This window comes from Gallus gallus, chromosome 5, assembly GCF_016699485.2.
Source record: "Gallus gallus isolate bGalGal1 chromosome 5, bGalGal1.mat.broiler.GRCg7b, whole genome shotgun sequence".
Classification (NCBI taxonomy): domain Eukaryota; kingdom Metazoa; phylum Chordata; class Aves; order Galliformes; family Phasianidae; genus Gallus; species Gallus gallus.
In genome coordinates this window covers 10,176,455-10,193,607 of record NC_052536.1, presented here as the reverse complement: position 1 = coordinate 10,193,607, position 17,153 = coordinate 10,176,455, and the positions used below count along the sequence as shown (strand labels likewise).

The following is a 17,153-nucleotide window of genomic DNA, read 5'->3' as shown; positions in this document are numbered from 1 at the left end:
CAAGGCCCTACAGGAGAACCCAGTGCTCCAAATACAGTGAGTGCACAAGCCTACACTGTATGGGTAGTAGTGGGACATTAAAATAGGGTTCAGAAAAACACACGTGCTGAGGGAACAGCTATTTACAAACAAGGCTTAATGTTGAGTCTTGCTGTTTTCACACCTTTTGCTTTGACTTGGAGGTGCAGGAAAGTTCAAAGGCAGAAATTTGACATTTTCTTCTCACCTGAGGTTTTCAGTTCATTCTGAGCAGAAATACTTCCTTTCTTTTGAAATAACTGAAAAGTGTTAAATACAGTTAGTATCAGTCCATTTACATAGACTACTATGGACTTAAGATGCAGCAGATCTGAATTAAATTACTTACCATGTCTAAGAATGAGATGAGACCCACATGTCCAACAGACAACATCTCAAAAGCATGTTCCTGGTGCTCTGAAGAGGGAAGAACAGCAACTTTTCTTGCTGAACTACCTTTATATATAGATTTAAGATTTCAGAAGGAGAGGATGGTTATAAACCTTATTCTTGTGTACTTGACGCACCATGAAAGCTGCAAATAATCTGTTCCTAAGATTTTGGCATACAGTATGAGTACAGAAGAGAAAGTTGCTGAGCTTCTCAGTATTGTCCAGACTGAGGATTTTTTTTCTTTCTTTTTTTTTTTTTTTTTTTTTTTGGCAGCATAAAGCTGCTGGGTGCTTGTGAAATGTTTGTGCAAAAACTGTCAAATCTACCAAATTTACGTCTTTTCAGTATGAAGAAACAGAGTGGAAGAAGAGTTTTCAGAGCTACATTTCTAGATAAATGGTAATTCTTCCCATATTCCCACTTGTACTCTTTGCCAGAGTTTTGTTACTATCTAGGTTTGCCATCCAAGTAACAAGAACTCCAGAAGATCGTTTAGTTAAAACATGTTCCAAATAAATCTTAATTGAAGCAGGAGAAGGATTAAAAATATCAAGGACTAGTTCTTATGGTGTTACTCTCAAAATACAACTGACCAGTGATGATTCCCTTTTCCCTTATTTTTAGAAATAACTCTTGGTTAGTCTTAACTCCATTTAATGAGAACTGTATTGATTATATGTTATTCTGATTTCTGAATCAAAATACCTCTTAAAAAGCCTTAAAATATAAATTCAAACTTTTGCTGTTACTCGCCTATTTACAACCTCATTCAAACAATCAAATACCTCTGACAAACTACCTTTTCTATAAATGTATGCCTAGATCACTTATGTTTATATTTCATTTCTTATCAGCTTCTTCATTATTTTTTCCTCAGAAATCTGACGTAGAATTATCCAAAGATCCAATTTAATCATTTGAAATATGGACATATTTGTTTTTTCCAGTTCTCTGATATTTCTCCATCTTATCAGCTGCTACGTACATTCTTTTGGGATTTATGTATTTATTCTCTGATAAAAATACACTGGTTGAATTTTTCACCAAATACATGTTCCATAGTTCACTTTTTCTTTTTTCTTTTCTTTTTTCTTTTTTTTTTTTTTTTTTTGCCAGCATTATTGCATTCTTAAGATTTTTATTATTCCCCACAAGGAATGTTTCGGTATCACTGAAGGAGATTGGTGGGTTTTTGTTTGTTCCTAACATGCTTAATTGTACGTATCAATTCAGAACTCCTTGTCTTTTAACTTTGCTAACCACAGATTCTGCTGACTAGTTTTTCTTGCAAAAGAAACTTCAATGTACTCCAAGCGGGAGGATGAGTCTGCATCCACAGTGCAGGTAGCATTAGGGTATTGCACAAGATGGCATGACATGCACTGACTTTGAGCTGTAGGAATTTAGCATAATCTCTGTTCAGTGGGATTCAGTATGTCTCCAAATGTTCCTCCACTAACTGGACTCAACCATAACATGCACCTTTAAGGTGAAATAATGTATCTTTCTGCATTTGTTCTGGTGATCCCTCCTTTGGTACTATTGTCATGCAGGTAAGTTTCCAGTACAAGATCACTATTTTATATTTATGTTCCAGAAGTTAGGAATCTGTAACTATGAAAAGAATGTGGTTGATTTACATTCATTTCATACACACACATTACAATCTCTATAGCTTACAGGTGTATGTTTTTAGGAGTCAGATCCAATATCAGTAGGTTGTCCCTTTTGGACTCTGGACCCTTTTTGGATGTATCCAAGTATAAATTCATATCTCTATGAGCCAGTGACACAGAATACAGGAAAAGGATGAAGGAAATCCTTTCTGAAATGCTGTAATTCTTAAAAGTAGTTGGGATTCACGGTGAATTGTTAAACATGAGCTTTAACTCTGCAGCCAAAAGATCTTACATACCAGAATATTGAATGGACATACAGAAACTAGATGTGTATTTGTTGCCGGCACAAGCATTCCTTGAATACTGTGTCCTAATATGTTGTCTATAACTCTGGAAGCATTTAAAATTCGGTTGTGTTTCTATAGAGCTATAACAGTAACTAAGAATATGTTTATGCCATGTATTCTGGCTTGCTGCAATCTACCTCTACTGATTTATGAACTGAGCATTTATTTTATGATCATATCAGGGCAGAACTATGTCCAAGCTAATATGCTTTCCTGTCAAAATAATTTATTATTTCAGATTTGGTTGTACACTGGCACTGTTATTTTTGTTAAGTTGGAGGCTCCAGCCTGTTTCCAGAATGTATGTCACAGAAATGGACTGAAGAACATACAGGCTAATCACACATTCAAGGCAATTCATTCACTTCGTTTACAAAATATAATTTAAATGACTTGATTACAATCCACAGCTGTCTATACAGAGAACAAAAAGCTGGTCTTTTCAGTTAGTAGAAAAGAACAACAGTAGCAGTCAAGCTGAAATATCTTTAAACTAGGAACCATGTGAATATCTTGAAACTGCTGTAGATGAGGAATCAGGTATGTAACCGACAGTGAAGATAGTTACCCAGGATCATTAAGAGATCTTAAAATCAGCTAATAGGTATTTCTCCCACGTTCTGCTTCTAATTTGCATTGCCTTCAGTGTGACATGTAACATGCACTGTGACGTAAGGTCATAGTATTCTCCCACAGCAATCTCAATCATCACTTTTTAAAAATGTACTTTTCTCTCTGAATTCCAAATCTCTGCTAGCTATTCAAGAGTTCAAGTAGCTTGAGCTGACATAGCAAGCAAGCTTTGTCTTCATTTGGTGTGCAGTTGTACCACACAATTCGATCTGTGGTTGTCTGTATAGTGGAAACATGCCATTAATGTGCATATTTTTAGCCTAAAAGTTTGTACTAGTACAAATACTAGTTAGTAGATGAGGGAGATTACGCTTCCAGATAAGACAGCATGTTCACTTGGAAAAGTAACAAGTTCAGAAAAACAACAGTAAGATAACCAATTCCTTTAGGAAAAGGGGACAGAATAATATTACGTAAATTTTGCAGAAATGCACTGAATTGAAAAACATAAGGACTAAGGATAAATAGAAAAATAATCATAATTGTTTGAGTGCTAGATCAGAATTTATCTTCGGATAAGACAGATGGAAAATGAAAACAAGACAATACAGTCAAGTGCAATGGACTATTAAATATAAGCTTGAGAGGGTAAATTCTCAGTATAAATTGGTCTGTGAAAGTACAGTCATGGATTTTCACAGCAGCTGAATGCCTGAGGTATTGTTTTAGTATTGGGCCTTATTTTGACATCTGGTTTTAGATAAAGCCTTTGTCTAATCAAGATCAAATTAAACTTCTGTTCTGGAAACATTTTGCCTTATTCTGTCCTTCATACAATTTGAGGATCAGCAGATTCTTCCATTTCTAGATTATCCCTTTAGATATTTCTGAAGACTGTCAACTATGTTGATGTCAATGTGATTAGAATTAGGCAGAACCCATACTCGGAGTGGTCATTTCTTAGGAAGGCTGCCAGAATTCAAGGGACATTATGTTTGCTACATTCTCCTGAATAAGTCACATTCCAAATAGATTAAATCCATTAAAATAATGGAGCAAATCAGGAATGTGCAATCTAATCCAATAGCTTACTATTACTGCAGCAGATGGCTGCTTGCCCAAAAGTTTACATGTTATTTATAACAGCCTATAGTAATGTAACAGGAAACAGAATACACTTTTTCCCTTGCTGTTTTCACCTCCTGACTTGCTTGTCTAGACTAGTACAAAAATCCTTAAAATAACTATTTTTAATTTGTATAAACTGTCTTATCAAAAACATAAAAAGAGAGTGCATTATATATACTTATACACCATGTATTTATATTATATATCCAAGAGCTTTTTACATTACAATTAATTTTTTAGGATGCTTAATCAAATTAATCCCACTGCTAGTATCTAAACAAGAGGGTCCACACCAAATAAGCTTATGCTCCCACTAAAGCGAGGGAGAACAAGATGGCTCAGTCATTGTTCAGATCCTTCACAGAATAGGCAATGCAGACAGAATTCCATGCAAATTAGGTAGAAGAACGACTGTGGATAAAACACCTTAAAGAATTTTAGTTACTCTAAGATAATTTCATTTCTCTCTAAATGCACCCAAGATTAACCAGCCCAAATGCCCTCTGGTTGTCTTTAGCTTGCACAATAAACTCAGTTAAAATAATAGTGCTTGTGGTGAGCATGCACCATAGCATTGCTGCATAGGTCTGATTTTTCCAGGAAATAAGCTAGATATAACCTATGAGCTTTCATGTGTCTATATAGGTTAGGAAGTTCATTCAATTGCTCTTCATGGGACCAGAAAAACTGATCTTCAAAGCTCCTTGAAGGCATCTTCAGATCACATCCCTATGTATTTTACATTACATAAAGCCATACTGTTTCTCAAGTAACCTACAATCAAAATTGTCACAATAGAGGAAAATGCAACAAATCTCAGCAATGCATTAACTGTATCACAAATGATAGATATAGCCTTCAGAATAGATGAGTTCTTCATGCTAGAAAAGACCACTACATATTTGAAAAGAATAAGAACAATTCCTCGTCAACTGCAAAAAACCTCAGTGCTAAAGCTAAGCTTTATCTAAAAATCCCCTCTTGCTAAAGTTAATTTTTTGTATAAGTATATAAATTGCATTATCTTCAAAAGCATCCAATCTGTTACAGTGCCCTCACTATGCACTTTCTTAAGCTCTACGGAACCATATAGCATAATAAATATCTAAAAAATAAGAAGTTTTAGCAACCAAAGCTTGGATTATTTATTTTAAACATTTGGCTACTGTCTTTCCATTTATTCATACGATAACAAGTACATGGAATCTTAACTCCAGCTGCGCTTCAAACATTTATTGGAGGTCCTCCCCCTTCTCCTCCAAGGGATTCTAAATTTCTTATTCAGCAAATAAAAAGACTATTTCTAATGTGAGATGCATTACTACTTTATCGCTCAGTAAATGAAAAGCTTTAAGATTATTTTCTATCATTGTGTACATTTTCTTATAGATATCTTATAGATATTTAAAATGATCCATATGAATCATAGAATTACTCAGGTTGGAAAGGACCTCAAAGATCATCAAGTCCAACCGCAGCCTAACCATAGTACCCTAACTCTAACAACCCTCCGCTAAATCATATCTCTGAGCACCACATCCAAATGGCTCTTAAACACATCCAGGGATGGTGACTCAACCACCTCCCTGGGGAGCCTATTCCAGTGCTTAACCACCCTTTCTGTAAAGAAGTGTTTCCTAACGTCCAACCTAAACTTACCTTGGTGCAACTTGATGCCATTTCCCCTCGTCTTGTCACCTGTTACCAGTGAGAAGAGACCTGCTCCACTCTCACTGTAAACACCTTTCAGGTACTGGAAGAGAGTAATAAGGTCTCCCCTCAGCCTCCTCTCCCCCAGGCTAAACAGCCCCAGCTCCCTCAACCTCTCCTCATAAGGCTAATTTTCCAAGCCCCTCCCTAGCCTCACTGCCCTTCTCTGGACCTGCTCCAGTACCTCCATGTCCTTCTTGTACTGAGGTGCCCAAAACTGAACACAGTACTCAAGGTGAGGCCTCACCAATGCCGAGTACAGGGGCAGGATAACTTCTCTAGTCCTGCTCACCACACCATTCCTGATACAAGCCAGGATGCCATTGGCCTTCTTGGCCACCTGGGCACACTGCTGGCTCATATTCAGCTGACTGTCCAACAGTACACCAAGGTCCCTTTCCATCAGGCAGCTTTCCAGCCACTCCTCCCCAAGCCTGTAGGGTTGCCTGTGACCAAAATATAGGACCCAACACTTGGCCCTATTGAAACTCATACAGTTAACCTTGGCCCATCAATCCAGTCTATCTAGGTCCCTCTGTAGTGCGCTTCTCCCCTCTGGGGGATCAACACTCCCTCTCAGCTTGGTGTCATCTGCAAACTTACTGAGGGTGCACTCAATCCCCTCATCAAGATCATCAATGAAGATGTTAAGCCGAAGTGGCCCCAGCACTGAGCCTTGGGGGACACCGCTCGTGACCTGCCGCCAACTGGATTCAACTCCATTGACCACGACTCTTTGGGCCCGGCCATCCAGCCAGTGCTTCACCCAGCGGAGCGTACACCCATCCAGACCATGGGCAGCCAGCTTCTCCATGAGAATGTTATGGGGGACAGTGTCAAAGGCCTTACGGAAGTCCAGGTAGACCACATCGACAGCCTGACCCTCATCCACTAAGCGGGTCACCTTGTCATAGAATTAAATCAGGTTTGTCAGACAGGATCTACCGTTCACAAACCCATGCTGACTGGGCCTGATCCCCTGGTTGACCTTTAATTAGTCCGTGATGGTTCCCAAGATTATCCATTCCATAACCTTCCCGGACACCGAGGTGAGACTGATAGGCCTATAGCTACCATGAAATCCCATCTCTAGTGCTAATACTTAAAATATAGGTCCAGAAAGGAGGTCAGTAAGTTATGCAGTTCACTCATCTGACCCAGCAATATATTTTCTCAGTACTGTTTGTCAGAGTGACCATAAAACTTCCTCCCTACTCTAAAGATAATCTCTTTCAGTAAGTCACAACTTTCTCAATCCTTAGAGAATTATCGTCTTAAACATTATGAACACTGAAAAGATTATTCTGATTATTTTGCTAATCTGTATAGGAATTCAATACTCTATCTAATGGACAGATACTTTTCCTGGAGTGTGGAATCTGATATTAGAAACAGTATATAGGTAACTGTTTACTTACACTAAATAGAACAAAAAGATTTACAAATTCATTCTCAAACACTATTTCATTCACTTCTCTGACTGAGAGGAAGCTTAGTTAAAATATGCATCAGATAAATCAGGAATACCACAGAGATTAATCAACAAGAAAGTCCATTCAAATGACCATGCATAAGAGAAAGATTTCATGCCTAACTGGCATTTCCAATAAACAATATCAACTCTTTGGACTTTTTGTATAATAGCTTTTAAGCCAAGCATTAGTCTTTGTTTTATACACAAGTCAAATGGAAAAACTTTGATCTCATCCAAGGTACAGAGGGTTTGCTGATCTGTAGCAATGAGTCAGAACTGAATCATCACCTGTTTTTTGGCAAAATATTTAGAACATGGACAAATCACAAGGTGAATGATAAGAATCATCTGAAACACCATGCTATCTCATCATTATTTAAAGACTCCATTGATTAATTGTTAAAGCTTTTATGTTTCTATTTTTCTGAAAACTCACAGACAAAACACATGATAGAAAGTTTCTGCTCTGCATAGGCCTCATAGTCTCCTCAGTTCTGCAGATATTAAAGTTCTGCCAGGTAATACAGCCTGTGCATTAGGACCTACCAAAGACACTAGTTGCTAACATCTGTGATCTCTTTTAGTAAAGAAACCAAAAGATGACTCACAGCATACAGATTCCAGAAGAAGCCCTTCCAGTCAAAAAACATTTCTGATTGTGTAGTGCACTTTTTAAAGGGTGTCTGCTGTATCACGTACAACTGTGTGTCAATCCCTTAGGTGCATTAAACATCCATTATTCAGTATCCTGAATGAATCACAACATAGCATTTTAAGTCTGGCAATTTCTGGACAGACATTTCCATCTTAGTGCCCAAGAAAAGCAGCCTTACTTTACTGAAACCATTTTCTTTAGCTTAATGCTATTATTAGCAAAACAAGCAATTGCTTTTTCCTCCGCTGTTTTAGAGTATTAAAGATAACAGAAGTGAAACTAACCAGAAGTATTATTTCAAGTCTGAGCCAGAAGTGTCTCAAAGAAGAGTAAAAATGGACAATAAAACCGAGCAATCTGTCTTAATTGTTAAGACTAATGTGTGTATATATATATACACGTCTTGAGTTAGTAGTTGTATATCTACTGGATTCATAAGGATGTTGGAGTATGCACACTTTGCCAGGAGCATCACTGCCAACTTAATTGCACTGAAATGTTTATCCTATAGTGGCTTAGTTCATTAGCTTTCCATGTTGTTACCTCAGGAATATTAGTCATTACTCTTTCTCATTAAGCAGAAGACAGAATACTAATTGCTTGTGATGCCATTAAACTAATATCATATAGATCAGTTAAGGCCAGTTAACAGATGTGTTCTTTTCCTATCATCATCTCTGAAAAGTCACAGTATGACTATTATAGCAAGTTGAAGGCTTAATAGTGTAGATATCAGAAGGAAAATTCCTCATTGCAAAAGTGAAAGTAATTGATCACCTCATTTGCATTTACACAGAAGTGAGAAAGCTAATTGTTCAGAAACACAATTCTGAGGAAAGCTGGAGAAAGGAAAGAGAACACTGCCTTGATCATACTTGCTATATCTTTTAGTCAACTTCACATTTATTTTCTCCATGTTTTTTAACCATACTAACATTTATAAGCCACAAAAAAATCAATTTTCTTAAACTTGCATCACTACTTCATCTATAATATCTGTATTGTTATTAGCAGTATGACAATTTTCATTTCTGTTAAACTATAAAAGTATTGTATTAAACAATACAAGTATCATGACAGTCATGTTTTCATGCTCTTTAAAAGACAATGAGCTGGCTTGAAATGATAAAACTTAAGTCTCTCATCTGTACAAGTAAATATCTTTTGCATGTATATAAAATTAAATATATTTACACTATGCCTACTTTTTATTTCCTAGTATTCATCACCTACAATGATTCTATCCTACCGTTAGTCTAGTATCAGGCTGGGATTCTTGATCTTACCATTACTAGCATATGACACTTCAATTCTGCACCCTTCATATCTTCTGAAAAGGTTTCGGATCAAAGGGAAAGTTCTGCCTTGTTAGTTTCAGGCTGTATTACTTCAAATTCTTTGTATATTCTGGAAGAATCAGAAGCAAGACCTCAACTACAAGTGACCAGGAGGATGCGCCAGTGGTAGAAGTGAGCTCCTGAATTCTAACTCTTTGTGGTGATTCACCTGCCACTGGTTGTGTTTGACAGCCAGTCTCAATGCCCATGAGAATGCACTCCATTCCTTTTCACTTGAAAAGGGTGGTTTGAAAGCAGAGTGAAGAATTTCTCTCCTCTAGCAGAACCCTCTTACTAGCAAATTGAATGAAAGACATACAGAGTAAAAAATGGTTTTATGTATATAGCAAATAAGATCTTACTCAAACAGTGTAAACTTGAACTCACCTGAAATAATGTTACTCCAGTCCTTCCATTTTGAGTCTTCAACTCACTATCTGACTTTGCTGTGAAGGAATAACTCAAAGGAAGAGGAAGCAAGTAGTTGTTTTTGACTGTTCAGTACCACCATGACATCCAGAGGTCTCCAGAGGTGTAGAGGGAATCTGGCTCCTTACAGGAAACTAACTTCATAGTGTAGTTCTGTATGTACCGTATGCATGGGAGCAAGTAATTCAAGCTATGTTGTAGAAGAGGGCAATGAGGAGATGATAGACTGTTTTGACAGGAAAGGTGCTGTGAAGGCTTTACTTAAAGCTGAAAATATTATCGGAAATAAGGTTATCTACTGTAGCAATAAAGCTCAGTGTAAGCTAATTTAGCCTACTTCTTGACCAAACAAGAAGTGAGTGTTGCTTTAGAAAATATTTTAAAAGTGTTCTGTGTGCTTCTCTGTGCTCCTTAGTATACCCTGGTAGATGTGGAATAGAAGCGTGATCACAGGTCGAAATTAGTTGTAACTTCCCAGTGGTCTGTCACCAGAATAAGTGTGACCTGCTTTATAAGGATATGTGTTGTTGACAACAGCTCAAACAACATTCAAATAACTCTCCATCAATATTTTTTGAAAGATTAGAGCACTTCAGTTAAAGTTACCTCCACTTCTGCAAACATGCCCCGAAGCAACCTTTGATGACATTAGCTCCTAGGGAAACAGTAAGTCACATATGATGTATGCATAAATAACAGACATTCTAAGATGCTTTTGAACACATTCACAACTAAGCATCAAAACAAGCTATTGTAATTTGAAAATATCTAATTAGAAATATATATCAAGAGAATAGGTTAATAAACACTGAGGCTCATCTCTTTTTCCCAAATATAAAAATTGCTCCAATATTTCTAAAGAATATAGGAGAAAAGTGAGATAAAGTTGTTAGCAATGTTGTCACCAGATATAACTGCTGTCCATGCTTTAGTAAAAGATAAAATGTTATTTTTGCCTTCTTATTGTCTCTTTATAATACTTCTGGATGATACTCTTTTCAAAAGATAGCTAAATGGAAACTTATCATGCAAAAGACTAACAGTAACTTTAAACAAGCACATCTGCATCCTTTTGTCAGTAATGCAAGAATTAAACTAAGTAGTATTAAAGTGCCTTTTTTTTTAATGTACAAGTACACAGGCTAAACACAAAATGCTAAGAAAACAGCATATTGGAACAAGCAAAATTTCTGTTATCTTCAAATTATTTGTTAGGGAAATATATGAACAGCAAATGTGAACAGCAAAAGTGAATGATCAGTAAGTGCCAGCTTCAGTAGTGCAATATTTTATTGATGACAGAAATATCTGGTTTTAGCACTGCTCATGAGTAACGAAAAATAAATAAAAATAATTAAAAAATAAAATGAGTAAAAGGAATAAAAGGAATAAATTAAATAAAAGGAATAAATTAAATAAAAGTATGAAAATAAAATAAGTAAAATTAAGGTAAAAACTGATAGTAATAATGGCAGCAAAGGGAAATTTGGCACTGATAAGGTAAAACAAAAAGCACACCTCAGTGGTCTTTGAAAGTGAATCCACAAACAGCTGATTAGTGGGGGGGGAATAAAAATCCTTCTCAGTTACTTGAACTGACCAAAGAGCAGAACAGATATTAGATTCTGTGAAAGAGCACAAAATAATTTAGACTAGATTATCTTAGAAATGTTACATCTTTTCAAGCTAACTAATGTAAATGTAAACAAAAATATGCTAACATATATCAGCAACATGGGCATTTTTTAATGCCATTCATCTGCACAGCATATAAATGCTTACTATTAAAAAGTGCACTTTAAAGCTAGCTTTCTTTGTGGCTTGCATAAGGTGATTATTTACTTGCAGCTTAATTTACACATTTTTATTTTTGCCACTGGTACTACAGTTGCAGCATTCCTAAAATACATGTTTGTGTGGTTTTTGGATTAAGTTTCTTATTTTACAACTAAATGATCTAAAATCAACTATATACAGTGATGTTGATCTTACTATGAGGCTTTACACGAAGCTTTCACATTCTGCTTTCCATACGTATATTTCTAGACGCAGATCAAACTTGTAGGCAATATAAGCTATGTCTGTGGTGGAAGAAAAGATGTAAGGCACATTAAAATACACTAGCCACTTTGAAACAATAGTTTCTATCTTTTGTAAAAAAAAAACTCTTTAATTCTCCTAAAGTTTTACATACAAAGAATAAATGAAATATGATCTTATTTCTTTACAATTTAATACCAGAAATCGGTGCAAGATAAAATCTATTGTGTTGTTGACTTGTTTTTTTAAACAGGAACCTGAGTAAGGGCAGGAAAGATAGCATTATAACTTGAAGAATAAAATCCCTTAATAATTTAAGTAGCTGAACAGATTTTTAATGTTTTACCACAAAACAGCAAGGCAACAGATGATAATGGCCTCATATTCAATGAACACCCACTGCAAACCTGAATATTTTCTGCACAAAAAACAAACCATCAGATTATGCACAAGAATAAAAAGCATCATAAATAGATGCACCTGATTTTTTTCCTTTTTTTTTTTAAACCACAAGTATCAAAATTTAGCATTTCTGTCACAGTCCTTGAACAGTTGCTCTGAGATGACTACATTAAGCACGTGATTGCACTGAAGTAGACACCTCACAACAGGCTTGCACTGCAACAGGAACATGGTTTTCATATAGGCACAGAATTTTTCTTATTCATGTTCAAAAACAACATGAAATACACAACTCAAGACAACATCAGAATTCATCAAACGTATCCTTGTTAGCAAAAAGTTCTTGCCACTTTGGTAACTGAAGTCATTGGATGTATCTAAAAATCGTAGGTACCTCGAGGAAAATAACAGTTCCGTATTCAGCAAGGCAGCATTGTATCAGGATATTTTATACCAACTAAGGCATAAAAGAACTTTGCATCTGGGTATACAATACTTAACTTTAGAATAAAGTTTTGTATTCTGTGTGGTGAAAGTGCATAGGAGTGGGATTCCACTGGAGCAGAAAGAATCCTCTCACAGTATTAAGGCCTTTCAATTTTAAGTGAAATGCATCAGGCTAAAGTCTGCACAGTGAAAAAAAAAAATAGGACTTCCTATCATCATACTGAACACAACTGGAGTTTACTCAGCATGTCTTTTCTTCTCCTAGCTGCCGCTCATCTTCTTCATCAGCCTCCTCAATAACCTGAATTTCGTCTGCTTGAGGTAAAGATGAGATCTCCGTGAGCAGTTTGGCTCCTTCTGCTTTTTCCTCTTCCTCAATTGCTTTCTTCCATATTTTGTGATTTTCGCTGAGATGGTGTATTAGTTGACAAAATATTCTTCTACCTTTCCTTCTTTGAGCTTCTGTAAAATTTAAAGCATAATATTTATTTTTTTTTGAGATTCAAAGAGATCACATTTTACACATGCACAAAATAATGCCGTCTTGAAAAGGAGATGTAAATTTGAGCAAAAGCCACAAATGCTTACTCACAATATTTGAATAGCAACATGGACAAGGATAGCAATTAATTCTATAAGGATAATCGACATAGCTACAATATTTGAACAGCGTGATTTCAACCACCAATGTTATGCTTGAATCTAGTAAAAGAAAACCAGGTACCAACTCAAGTATAAAATCTTACTTAAAATGAGATCATCTTCTATTTCTTCATCATCACTCTCCAACTGAGCTCCATCATCATCTTCATTACTTTCTGCACCCTCCTCTTCATCAACCCACTGCCCTGGAAGCAGCCCTGCTGCGTTATAGGAATTACAAAGGGGGCCAACTATGTGAGTGATGAAAGATTCTTGCAGTTTTGCAAGCTGCGGAGAAGAACGATCCATGAAAGGACTTATAGGTAATCCAAGACTTGCCTCTTCATCACCCTAAAAAAGACATTACAAAAAAAAAAACAGAACTTCTCAAAATATTAACTTTAAATTTTGATTTTAGAGATTAATTTTGAGGAGATAAGTAAACAAAGTTGATTGCATTTTTTTTTTTTTTTACCAAAGGCGATAGTAATATACACTAAACTTATGAAAATGTAGTTAGAACAATCATGAAAAGATATTTTAAGACTTGCACATCTCATAATCCTCCCTTCACCTTTACTCACAATATCTCAAAAATTGACAACATTTGTAGGGAGCTCATCTTCAAGCTTCTAACAGAACTAATAGGAAGTGAAAGACTACATTAGTATACTTCACATAAAAATAACTTGTCAGTATTCAGAAAAAGAACATGGAAATACTTTATCTGACTTTATCCTGATAAGGAATAATATTCATATTAGTTACACATTTGGTAGTATAAATAATTGATCATCTGCCTCTAATTAAAAATATGTATACTTTCAACACCTACCTGTTCATAAAATTCATTAACAATGCCTTCTGTCCATTTCAGATGCAGCTCTCTAACTTTTGCTGGACCATTGATATCTGCCAGTTTGATGCATATTTGACAGACAAGCAGCCGATCATTTTCATTGCTCCATTCTATACCATGACTGTCGATATCATTAGCCTGGGTTGAGCATATACATTTTGAAAAATTAAGTTAAAACTACTTATGAGTATTCTATTTTTAGGCTCTGCGCCAAGACACTTGCATTATTTTTTCTATAGACGTTTTTTTTTTTTTTTTTAATTTTAATGTAGTCAAAAAAGTCATTTTCTGTCTTTGAAATGAGATAGGACTGGGGTCTACTGTGGGTCTCCAAGGCCAATCAGGCAGTCTACAAACCAACATAAAATTTTCTCTTTGAAGAAAATAGCACATTTGCATTTTTTCTTAAAAAAAAAACTTCAATAATATGCAATTTTAAATACAATTGTTTAGTATCAACAGATATTCAATAGCAACACAAACATAAGTATACCAGGACCAGCTCAGCACAGGCAGTAAAATGTAACTAACCTTGGAATTAAATTCTGCAAGGAAATCAAAATGCTTCTTGAGATCTGTGGCAAGGATTGCTTCAATCACTAAGAAACGAAAACGCTTAAACTCTACGTGATCAAGATTTGATAAAAAGTTGTATTCTGGTCGTGATAAGAAAAGATTCCAGGCAGAAGCAGCGTGGTGATTTTCTAAGACTGATCTGTCATTGTAAAGAACAGCCTACAAAAGAAGAGAATCATAAATCACAGACTTAAGATTTAGAACTTAATATAACGAAGTTTAAGGATTAGTCACTAACAAGATGTTTTTTTTTTTTTCTTAATTAAACTACCCAATGATGTTTCGCCTTCTAGTTTTGAGGGTTATAGGAGGAAAAATGGCAGATGAGAGGAAAAAAAGCTTTTCTTTCTTCAGGTTCTCTAAAGGTCTTTTAAATTCTCCCTTCATGCTTCTAGGCAGACACACCACTTAAAACAGAGACTGAACTTCTGGTAATATGTATGGGGCATACACTAAGAAGCACAAAACAAAAAACCCCTCACAAGTTGCACTGGTCTATGATTTACTATTATTGTTGTTATCATTATATATGTTTCTTGTCTCAAACTTCAGAGACGCAAACCACCATGATCAGTAATTAGTATTTTTCTTCCTTAATCACTACTCCCCTATGCAGTTTAGATATTTTTTATTCAGCGATTTTCCTTCTCTCATTCCCTGTTATTTATTCATTTATTTTGGCTTTGCTTTATTTCACCTTATTCATCTTTAGCTTTTAGAACCTGAAGAGAATTTCCTCCCTTTTCTAATAAAGCTGATTATAGGAGATGAAAGCAAGGATATCTTGCTGATTTTCTCTTAGTTTACTCATCCACCCTTAAAAATAATGGCTGCTTCCCAAAACAGATAAATACGAAGTGCAGAGGTTAGGCAATGCATTTCATTAAACTACAAGAACAACTCATGTTTTTCAGGTAATTGCAGAAATTAATATGATTTCATAGGACTTGCAAAATGCAATATATCCATTAATTTAGCTGCTTAGACAGTCCTAGAACCAGCTCTCTTTGAAATTATCTTTTACTACAATCTACATAGATTTAAGTTATTTATAGTTTTTAAAATTGAGAATGATTTTTATATATGTACAATCAATGCACACAAAATACATGAGAACTTATCAGAAAAAAGTTACACGAGTAAATTCAAATTCATTTCTCTGAGCCTTAAATTGGGCAAATGATTCCCACACAGGCAATATTAGGGATACAGAAGAAAATAAGTCTTACTATTCTCCTTGCAGATAGAAATAGTCTTCTAATCAAAGAATTTCTTACCTGTGGTGCATTTGTAGCTACTAAAAATGCATTTGTACGGCCGGGATGATCGTAATCATGCATGGCAGCTGCCACATATAAAGCCATCAATTCCAAGGCAGGAATATTTGATGCCAGGCACCCGTAACTGTCATCAGTAATAGAACAGCTTTTTGAAGAAATATAGCTGACTTGATCATGAACACCACCACCAGCTTCATCTAAGAAAAAGTCATATTACTGTTTTTACATAAACCAGCAATTTTGAAGCACAATTGAAAAGGCCAGTAAGAAGCAAATTCATCATGACCACGTGATGTCCAACAGAGTGGCCGAAATCTTACAAATTCATGGAAAACTCTCACTACTTCAAGACATTACACAAGGGCAACATGTTTTTGCAGGACATCCTGGAGTTTCTAAAGTGTCCCAAAACTGGAAAGTCCTAGAGTTTCTGCATTCAAACCAATTATTTACCAGGTAGGGATATTAATATACTTCAGAAATATTTTATTCAGGGAGGTTTGCCCATTACAAGATAACTATCATTCATACAAATTGAAGAGATTTTTGGAAGTGCTGCTATCTGTCATAATGAGGGAAAAAAAAGAATTTTTAAAATTAGTCTAATGTATTTCAAGTGCTAAAAACGTGCTGACTATAGCAGCATACGGAGGTTTCATTTAGCACAGAAAACTTGAGTGAAACAGTTTTGTTGGCTAACCAGCCAATTCTTCTAATAACTATTCTAAAATCAATTGCATTTTACTTCTGAATAGTACATACTAGTACTGTCATATCCCTACTGCCTTATATTAAAATATAAAAAATACTTGAGTGATAAGGATAATTAGTGGTTTTGTTCAATGTACTGTGATTTCATTAAAACATTTTTACAGTAAAAGAATAGAAGTAAACTATGTGGATACATACCCATATCAGTTGCCAGTACGTGCTCATTATGAATTTGCTGAAATCCAGGAATGGGCCGTGTGGTCAGATACCATACTGCATGAAGAACATCTGTGGCATGTATACGATTGTGATCTGAAAATTAAAAAATAAATTAGGCAGATAGTCACTTTACACCCTTTACTGAAGTTTTTCTGCTTAAATTGTTTTAAAACACACATTAAAAAACACCTTTTTTCCCTAGAAGAAAAGAACCAACACAAAACTATTTGTAACGTTTTTCAACTTTTACTCGGACATAATACTTTATATTTGCCTTTCAGTTTTCATGACTCT

The 17,153-nt window shown here is 35.5% G+C and overlaps 2 protein-coding genes across 3 annotated transcripts in view; both read right to left on the bottom strand.

Moving 5' to 3' along the window:
* Nucleotides 1–12,896, bottom strand: part of CALCA (calcitonin) — a 34,969-nt gene extending 22,073 nt beyond the window's left edge. For both annotated transcript variants that reach the window (XM_040700718.2, XM_040700719.2), the window contains exons 1-4: nucleotides 11,202–12,896; nucleotides 9,642–10,338; nucleotides 368–435; nucleotides 227–278 (exon numbers count right to left, since the gene is read on the bottom strand). The gene's annotated coding sequence lies outside the window, so the exon portion shown is untranslated. The remainder of the gene's footprint in view (nucleotides 1–226; nucleotides 279–367; nucleotides 436–9,641; nucleotides 10,339–11,201) is intronic.
* PDE3B (phosphodiesterase 3B) overlaps nucleotides 10,956–17,153 on the bottom strand; it is a 76,489-nt gene continuing 70,291 nt past the window's right edge. The window contains exons 11-16 of the mRNA NM_001031182.2: nucleotides 16,839–16,952; nucleotides 15,927–16,126; nucleotides 14,605–14,808; nucleotides 14,050–14,211; nucleotides 13,319–13,565; nucleotides 10,956–13,034 (exon numbers count right to left, since the gene is read on the bottom strand). Coding sequence (NP_001026353.2) covers nucleotides 12,814–13,034; nucleotides 13,319–13,565; nucleotides 14,050–14,211; nucleotides 14,605–14,808; nucleotides 15,927–16,126; nucleotides 16,839–16,952 — 1,148 coding nt within the window. The 3' untranslated portion in view covers nucleotides 10,956–12,813. The remainder of the gene's footprint in view (nucleotides 13,035–13,318; nucleotides 13,566–14,049; nucleotides 14,212–14,604; nucleotides 14,809–15,926; nucleotides 16,127–16,838; nucleotides 16,953–17,153) is intronic.